The sequence below is a fragment of the Pteropus alecto genome, unplaced genomic scaffold (genome assembly GCF_000325575.1).
Source record: "Pteropus alecto unplaced genomic scaffold, ASM32557v1 scaffold101, whole genome shotgun sequence".
Classification (NCBI taxonomy): Eukaryota; Metazoa; Chordata; class Mammalia; order Chiroptera; family Pteropodidae; genus Pteropus; species Pteropus alecto.
The window spans coordinates 5,696,289-5,705,735 of record NW_006432945.1 but is presented as its reverse complement, the minus strand read 5'-3'; the positions used below and the strand labels follow the sequence as shown (position 1 = coordinate 5,705,735).

Here is a 9,447-nt window from a genome sequence, read left to right as displayed (position 1 = left end):
AACTGTTTTGGCTGAGGAAGTGGGGTGATTCCTTAGCCGTGACTTCTCTCCTCTCTAGGCATAGGGTAAGTCTTTTACTTGTGATCCTTCATTTCCACTTGTCCACTAACTGTAAAGAACATAAATTCTAGATTTTGTAATTATTCTTTCTTCACTCTCATCACTTTCTCAGTGAAGGACAGAATGAAGATAAATTTACCATGTTACAAGTATTCTATTCCCAATTTGATCAGCACAAAATCTAGAACGCTCCCAGAATAGTTCTTTTTCTCTGGTAAGGAAAGGAAGAGTATTTGGATATGAGTTTAACAAGACTATAACGGTGGGATGTTGAATTTAAATGTATATATACATGACTCAGATATTTCTCTATTTTGAAAAGAATACTTTAATAAAAAGATTGATGAGATTTTTGTTTTGAGCAAACAAATGGTTAAATGAGTTCATAGCTGCCCTAATTATACATCTTTTGCCTCTATTTGCAGGTGATAAAGAATGCCATCATTGAAAGTATCGAATACAGAAGGCAGAATCCATCTCGTTGTTCTGTTTCCCTCAGTAACATTGAGGCAAGAAAATTTTTCAACAAGGAGTCTCTAAGCAAACCCACAGCATAATTTGTGTGCCGGAAAGAGCAGCAATTTCCGATGGTGAGGGAGTTTGAAATTCCATGACAACTGGATTTAAAAGCACATTAGTACTGATCACAAGAGACTGGCTAATACTCAAAGTTGTAGTTATTTAGCTGCATGAGAATAATACCCTTAGAAGTTCGTTAGGTTAGCAGATGGTGTTGGTTATGTAAAAATATACTCAGCTACATTTTTTTATCAGTAGGAATTTCCTGATGCAAATGTAGGGACATATACTGTATTTTTAGACATTCCTCACCAACTATCTTCTGTGTCCTCTTTTTAAAACCTTGGCTTCTTTTTAGCATATTTAACATTTCAGTCTCAATAAGTAAGACTTTGCATAATGTGTGAATATCATTCACTGACTGGATTTATTCATGCCATGAGACAACACTATTTTTTATTTAAATGCATTTATACATATACAAAATAAATACATCTATATGTAAATTAGCATGAGACAACTGAGTTGTATTATTTTTAATGAGATATTGCACCATTGGCTGTGAGAGTCTCAGATTCATGCTTTCGAATGCAAAAGTTGTTAATCTTGTATTCAAATATGAAACATCGATTTAAATCATGGCTATTTTTCATAAAAGAGAAAGTGTGCATTAATTGTTAAGCAAATGGCATATATTTATTCAGCAAGTAGAAAAAAATGTAACCACTTCTAGTTTAACGTTTTACTTTGCTAAGGTTATCCTGGACTGTGTATCCACCACTGGAGAAAAATCCAGAAGAGTAGCAAGGGCTGAATATGCAAGACTTGTCTTCAGGAGAGTCTGCATTGCACGGCTACTGGTTCAGTTACGGTTGAACTGCTAAGGTTCTGGGTTGGTTTTCCAAACATAAGGGCTTCCTCATTCTTTCTTTACCGCGTCTATTCATTTGTCTTCTTTCATCTCACCTTTCGTTTGTGGGGGAGGAACAAACTTTCCTCTATTCTCACGGTTCTTCTGGCTGGTCTAACAGTCAAATAGATGTGAGACAGATTAGCAAGAGGAAATTACCAAATTTAATACATACGTATGTGTGGGAACCCCACGTATGTGAGTCAGAGACCCCCACATGCACAAGAGTTCCAGAGGTAGAAAGGGAAAATGAGTCCATGAGACATCAAGAGCTAGGGATGAGGTGAAATGCCTTGGGAACTTCAGAAGATTATTTCAGGATGATAAGAAAAGCAGACCTTTAGTAAATAGCAGTTTGCTCTGCCCTATAGTTAGATCAAAAGAAGTTATCTTTGATAATCTCTTATGGGTGAGGCCTCTAATTCAAATTCTTCTAGGTAATTAAGGGAGGGTGTGGGGCAGAAGTTTCTCTTGAGCCTGTGGCTAAAGTTGCCTTTAGTTCAAAACAATCCGCATACACAGAAGCACATGTTGGGGTGACTCGTGGTGAGGCCCCACACATTCACATTTCTACCTGTGAGGAAAGATTAAAAAAAATAATAAAGAAGGGAGCACTTGAAAGTTTGTTCTTTTACTGGTTGATTTATTCATATGACAAATGAGTGCCCACTACAGGCCATCGGACATGTTGAAGGATCTGGGGATACAGCAGGGGACAAAACGGACAAAAGCGTCCGTCTTCGAGGACCGTACATTCTAATGGAGGTCACCAACGACGAACAAGACAAATAAGTATCTAGAATGTTAGTGATAAGCACCAGGGAGAAAATTAAAGAAGGGAAGGGAGGAGATGAGACGTGTTGGTGGTATGTAATTTAAAATGGGACCCTGGAGAAGATCGTAATGAGATGGTGACATTGGAATAAAGATGTGAAGGGTCTCAGGGGACAGGACCTGTGGATATTGAAGGGAAGAGCATTCCTGGCCAGGGGAGCAGCCAATGCAAATGCTTGAAGGTGGAGCGCCAGGCATATCCCAAAGCAGAGAAGAGATCACTGTGCCCAGAGCTGAGTGGGAGATAATTCTTTTTGAGTTAATTATATGAGCAAGAGTTTGGAAGAGTGTATTAAATTAGTGCTTGGGGCAGAAATTAAAAAAAAAAAAAAAATTCTTGCCTCAACCTGTTGCCATGATATAATCTTATGTGGAGAAAGTAAATGAATAAACCGAGTAGAGTTTTGTTTGTTTTGTTTTTGTTTGTTGTTTTTGTTTGTTTGTTTTTTGGTCACTATCGTGGGCTCTAGGCAGAAAGCAGGCATCTGCCAGTGTCCAAGACCGCACCTATACAAAGGACCCTATCACCCCAAGCCGGATATTTCGGGAGTCAAAAGCCTGGCTTGGTGGGACCGCGACCAATGTAACGAGAGACACCTGGGTGGCCTGGTTCATGGAGAGTTCAAATACCATTAGGTAGCAAGTCCAAATGGGGCCCTACTGTCCCCATTTGCAGCTGGCGCCTCAAGGTGATTTTCAGGGTGGGCCCCCTCCACTCTGGACTCTGCGGATTGTGGAGCCCGGCCCCAGCTCCCCACTGCCAGAGGGTCGTGGCTGCCCCAGGCCGGCTGAAGAAGTGAGAACTGCGCATGCACAAGAGAGCTCAATTCGGTGTAGCCAGGAACATGGTAACGAGGGACAATTCTAGTCCCAAGAGGCCGAGTCACAGAAGCAGAATCTGGGGAACACAAAGCATTTGCTTCATTCCAAGCCCTAACATACACAAATGTGCATGCTCCCCTGAAGTCAGAGCTGGAGGACACTGGCCTGCCTTTCAAGGGCAGAGCCAGGCAGGCCGGAGGGCAATAATCTAATAAGAGACACTGAGGACCCACAGGCAGCAAGTCCAAATAAGACTGACTGTACTTGATTTTCAGCTTCTGTATTGCACCACCGACGGGGTGTCTTAGGGGGGTGAACCCCTTTCACAGCACAGACTATGCAGGAGTTTGGGGACAGACCCCAGCTCCACAGACCTGGAGGTCCCTGCCTGCCCAATGCCAGTGGAGTGTGAACTGCACCTGCGAACCGCGCATGCGCAAGCAGCTCTCTTTAAGGCAGTGGAACTGAAACCGGGCCTGGGTCCAGACAGGTGGGGCACAGGAGCAGGAACTGGGGATACAAGGCATCTGCCTGCTTCCAAGCCCCAAAACTACACAAAGGCGCCAATTCTCTCTGAACACAGTCTCTCTGAACACAGCAGGAGGCTACTGGCCGGCCTTGCCAAAGCAAAGTCGGATGGGCTGACCTTGGTACCATAGAAGATACCTAGGAGGACTTGTCCCTGGAGAAACCAGGGACCCACGAGCAGCATGGCCACATGGAAACTGACTGTCGCCAATGTGTAGCTGCCACTGCAGGGTAATTTTCCAGTTGAGCCGCCTTTTCACTGGAGACTATACAGATTGTTAGAGCCAGCCCCAACTCCACAGGGCCAGACTGACCCAGGACTGACGGGGTGAGCACTGCGCGTGCGCGGGCCCAGCCTCAGGGCAGCTGGAAGCTGGATCTGGAAGCGGGAGATGGTCGGGCACTGGAGAGTACCTGAGGAACAAGAGCTAGGGAAGGGCCGGAGGCGTGGCGGTGGCATCATCTTATGCCACACGTGAGGAATTTGGTACCTGGAAAAGCCTGGATCTGTCAGTGTGACTGTAGCCCATTTGCAGGTAAGCCTGAGTCGCTTCCTGTCCATGCAGAGACTAAGCAGGCGGTTGGGGTGGGGGCGCAGTTTGGCAAGCCCCGAGGGCCCAGGCTGCCCTAAGCCCGCTGAAGAAGTGCAAACTGCGCATGCACAGGCAGCATAGTGCAGAGCGGCCAAGGACCACGGATCAGAAGAGCTCAGGTTAGTGGTGCAGGGTCTGGGGACTAAAGGCATTTGCTTATCTTTAAGCTGTAAACAACACAAATCGCATGCTCACTGGGAAGGCAGAGCTGGAGGATACTGGCCTGCTCTGCTAGAGTCGATAGGGCAGGAGGTTGGTGATTGGGGTGTCTTCTAATCAGAGGCAGCTGGAAGCCCCGTTTCTGGAAAAGCTCGGGACCCCTTAGACTGCAAGTCCACTCGGGGACTGATTATCACATTTCGTACCTTCCCTCCCGGTAATTTTCGGAAATGGGCCCCCTCCTCACTGGAGGTTTCAGAAGTGTGAGCTATGTGTGGCAGGAGCAGGGCAGTTCAAGGTGGCCAGGGAGCTAAAAGCGTAAAGGACCTGGAACTAGGCCAGGGTCCGAGAGGCCTCGTCATCAGTGTCTTGCTAAGAAGGGCCCGGAGAGCAGGCCGTGTTTTCTTCTAAGAGACACCTGAGTGTCCTCGTTGCTGGTGGAGCCCTGGACATTCATGTAGCAAGTCCAAGCGAGAGTGACTGTCACCAATTTGCAGCTGCTGCCCAGGGTGATTGTCTGGGTTGGGCCCCTCCACACTGAACACTGTGCAGGGGAGGGCATGGCCCCAGCTCCCCAGGCCTGGAGGGCCTGGGTGCCTCAGGTTGGCTGAAGGGGTGCATGTTATGCGTGCACGTGACAAGCACTTCAGGGTAGCAAGGGACCTGGAACTCCCAAGGGTCAGGAGAGGCATGTTCATCCCACCACAGCCTGGCATTCTCTCCAGGCGGTCATCTGGAAGGATCATGATGTTCACTGTATGTTCCATCCTGTGCTGTCTGCTGTCCAATGTCTGATACCCACTGTTTTATATTTTATAGATTTTCTAGTTGTTGAGAACAGGAGGGTAGCAAAGACAGTCCATGTCAGTCCATAATGTGTGAAAGCCAGGACACAAGGCTTGACATCCGTCAGACCAGCTCCGTCACTCTGTAGCTGTGTGACCTTGGGGAAGTACTTAACTTCTCTAAGCCTAGATTCTTACTTGTGTGCACAGCCTGGGGAAATCTCCCTGTGCTGGGTGGACTACTCCGCGCTTCTCCTCAGAGCTGCAGACCCTTGGTCAGTGCTATGGGACTTATTAACTAAAGGCAAATGCTATTCTGTATGGGTCTGGGTATTGTTTCAGAGCAGGATGAATCAGCACGTTAGCACTGTTTAGTAACAACTATGGGGTTTTTGAGTCACGTTAGGTTTTGGTGGAGGTCGAGGGAGGGGCATGTTTCAGTAGTTGAGGCTGGTCTCATAGCTGGGATGTGCCAAGTGACCGGCTCATGGTAAGAATATCCCTCCGAGAACAGTCTTTGGACTTCGTGGTACGCAGGTGCTTTGCATGAATGCTGATGGTGGTTTGAGATCTGGAAACAGCGTGTGGCTCCACTCAGTGGTGGGAGAAAAAGGAAGCCTATGCCTGGGACTCCAGGACCCTTTTGAATATGTACCTTCTCCTGCTGTTGCTGTGCTGTGTCCTTTGCCTGAGGGTAAACTGAGTCTTATGAACCCTTTTAGGCATCAAACACTTAAGATGATTAATGCGTAATTAATGCACTGAAAAACAGTAATGATAATAATCCCCACATTTTAATATTATGTTGAGGATTAAACAAAACAGTCTAGGGAAAGTGCTTGAGTCCTTGCCTGGCATTTTGTAGATGATTAATGACTGTAGTTATAATACTTACCAAAACATTGTTTGGAATAAAACACATTTTAAACATTCAGAAGCAAGATAGAACCCTATAATTATAGTGGAAATGGAAATTTTTACAGAGGAGGCGAAACTTCACTTTGCTCTTGGATGATGTATAGAATTGGAAATGCAGAAAGAAGCGCGAAGGCATCGTGACGAGGAAGACAGGGCGAGCGTCAGGAAATAGAATGGTATTTTTAAGAGACCAGTGAGGATGTAAGCTTGACCGGAAAGGAAGAGTTATTGAGAAATGAAGCCTCATAGGTACCTGGGAAGCTGTTTGCAACAGCAAAAACTGGAGAAAATCGCAAATGCACATCCCCAAGGAGAGAGAGTGAATAAACTGGGATATGCTCAAACGAAAGACTATTATGCAACACTCAGTAAGTGAACTATGATGGCATGCAGCAATATGGATGAATCTTAATGTATTAAGAAAAGAAAATAACTAAAATAAAAATGTATGCCTTTAAGCAATATATGTGTGTGTGTGTGTGTGTGTGTGTGTGTCAGATAAAATGATATTAAAAGAGTATCCTTAAAAGGATTGTGAGAGAAAAAACATAGTAATTAGGAGGATGGTTACCTCAGAGCGGGGCAGCAGATGGATGGAGTGGGGACTGCACAGTTAGATGTAACTTATCGCCAAAGTCTGAGCTTTTACATTGGCTGTTAGGTCCACAGGTGCTTTTTATGTTATTAAAATACATACAGACATATACACATACATAGAAGACAGCCGTGCATGGACCATCCGTAAATGCGCCTGAGCCAAGGATCAAGATTAATCCACTTCTGTGATCTTGAGGTTCTTTATGGGAAAACAAAATGAAACGAAAACAAACACAAAACAAATAAAAGCACAGTAATGTTTTGCAAACTCTCGTGATCCAAAAGCCTTACTTTATATACTCATTAATCAAAAAATTATATATAAATATGTAAATATATATATATTTATATATATATATCTCTTCTGTGGCAGAGAATAATGTTCTGGAAACCTTTAATTTGCTCCCCTTCATTTTCCATTCCCTTGCAGCTAGCCCAGTGAAATGCAAGCAGGTGTGAAGAGAGTTACTGTTGAACCAAGGTGAGAAGTAATTTTATTGTGCAAAACCCTTGGGATTTAGGAGTTGTTTGTGACCCCAGCATTAAGTCGCTCATCTGGACTATTATGATCTACATTATGAAAACCTTATCCATTCTCAGTTCCAAACCTACAAAATAGATATTATTCACGTGACACAAAGGCATCATAATGCTATCAAGAGAGTAAACGATAAGACAAGTCTCTAATGCATCAAGGAAAAAGAAGACGAGAACTGAAGTTGTCCCCTTGAGTCCATTCTTGGCATGGTAGCCTTAGGCGAATTTCTTACCCTGTTATGCTTCTGTTTCTTCATCGATTAAAAAGGGGATAATATTAAATGTTTTTGTCTTTTTATAAGATGGCTCTGAATATCAAATGACATAGAGTATATGAAATAGTTAACAAATATAAAGCCTTCTTTGGGGGCATCTTATTTTTCTTTACCTTCTTGAAATCAAGAAGTTGGGTATACAATTTGTTAAAAGATAAACTGAGGCATATTAAAAATTTTAAGAGTTTATTTGATCCAAAATTGATTTGAATCAGGCAGCATCCAACAGCAGATCGAAAGGAGCTCTGAGGAGCTGTACAAAACGATAAACTTTTATACGCACAAGAGAGTGGGAACAAGGAAGTTATACCAGGCAGAAACATGTGTTGGTTATCACATTATCCTCCTTTAGGGGATGGCAGGGGTCTAGCATGCAGATTACCTATCTAGTGCTGATCAGGTGATTCCTGCTTGACTGGTTTAAGATTTCATTGCTGGGAGAGCAGACTGTAATTAAATCGGTTTGGTGATGTACGATTTAGCACGAGTGACTCTATTTGGGGCATGTTATTGTATTTTTAACAGACTTAATAGACAGAGCCCCCAAAATTTAAAGGTAAATAAGAAATCATTAACTATTCGTGAATAGGAAAATATTTATTCAATGTATAAAACCCATTTTTGAGATATATATTAAATACGTGTAAGTAAATTTCTCATTTTGACCACTAGATGACAGCATGCTTCCAAAAATTGTTCTACACTTCTTTAGTTTGTCTTTTAATGCAAATTTAGTTATTCGTCCAAAGAGATAGTAGCTTCATGACATGTCTTGCACTTAGTAACACACATATAATATTATATACTTGGATTATAATAATGTAACCTACTTTTTAAAAGGTGAATCAACCATTCTTTTTTTCATTTTCTTTTCTGCTGTAAAACAATTTAAAGATATACAGAAATAAAATGAAGTAATGAGAAAGACATAATGAAAACCTAGAAGTGAATGATATATTCAACACACTAGAGAGACTCACCTCCCAGTTTCCAACATTTTCTCAACCGTACTTTTACACATGTCTTGAACCTGGAATTTTTTCAAAATTCTGGCTTTTCCAGGTGTTACCTGGAAAATTATTATAAACATATACTTAAAAGTCAGCCCTTATAACTACAGATAATGTTTTCATGCATTTAGTACATATATTGTATATGGTGGTGAGTCTTCTCTAGACTGAGAATAGTGCATCCTTAAGTGACAGGATACCAATAAGGATTTGATGATTATGCATTTTCAGCTTGGCACAAAAATCCTAAATATGAATAATTTAAGTAGACATTTTAGCTTAGGTTACAATTACAGTGTTTACTGAATTCTTAAAAAACAATTACTAAGCTTTAATATCAAAGCATTTTTATATTGTGGCAGTAGATAGCTAGAAAATAATAAAAACAGCTAATGTATTATAACGTTCCCAGTCTGTAAAAAGCTCTTTTAGGTAGTGTATTTCTTTGATTGATACGATAGTCTTCAAAGACAGGCAAGGTGAATATAATATCTTCATTTACAAAAAAAGAAACTAGAAACTCATGAATTTAAGTGACTTGCTTAACACTAATGCAACTACTTAAGTGGCAGAGCTTATAGCTTGCAAGCCTGGTCTCCTGACTTCTAACCCCAGATGTTCTCATAACCATCCAGATGTACTGGCCCAGAACCAGAAGCGGAGAGGTTAACTTTCATTTCTGTCACTTAAGTGCCGTATAAACATTAATACCTAAATATTTTGAGTTTCAGTTTTCTTATTTGAAAAATGAGGCTATTAATATCTCTTTTATTTGAGAAGATTGCTGTGAAATACATCAAATCTGATAGGTCCTGTTGGAGGTTTTAATGGGATGTCTCAAAAGTATAGTGTGTAATGTGATTGATCCTGTAGACCTGTGAAGCCAGGATCATTAATTAT

General features: G+C 42.1%; 1 protein-coding gene across 2 annotated transcripts in view; it reads left to right on the top strand.

Annotated features, from left to right (window-relative positions):
* The window catches only part of PLA2G4A (phospholipase A2 group IVA), a 120,283-nt gene extending 117,553 nt beyond the window's left edge, over positions 1 to 2,730 (top strand). Inside the window, exon 14 of one of the 2 annotated variants that reach the window (XM_025043916.1) lies at positions 486 to 2,730. In XM_025043916.1, the coding sequence (XP_024899684.1) occupies positions 486 to 617 (132 nt within the window). In that variant the 3' untranslated portion in view covers positions 618 to 2,730. The remainder of the gene's footprint in view (positions 1 to 485) is intronic. The other variant, XM_006907728.3, reaches the window with a different exon arrangement.
* The last annotated feature ends 6,717 nt before the right edge of the window (positions 2,731 to 9,447 follow it).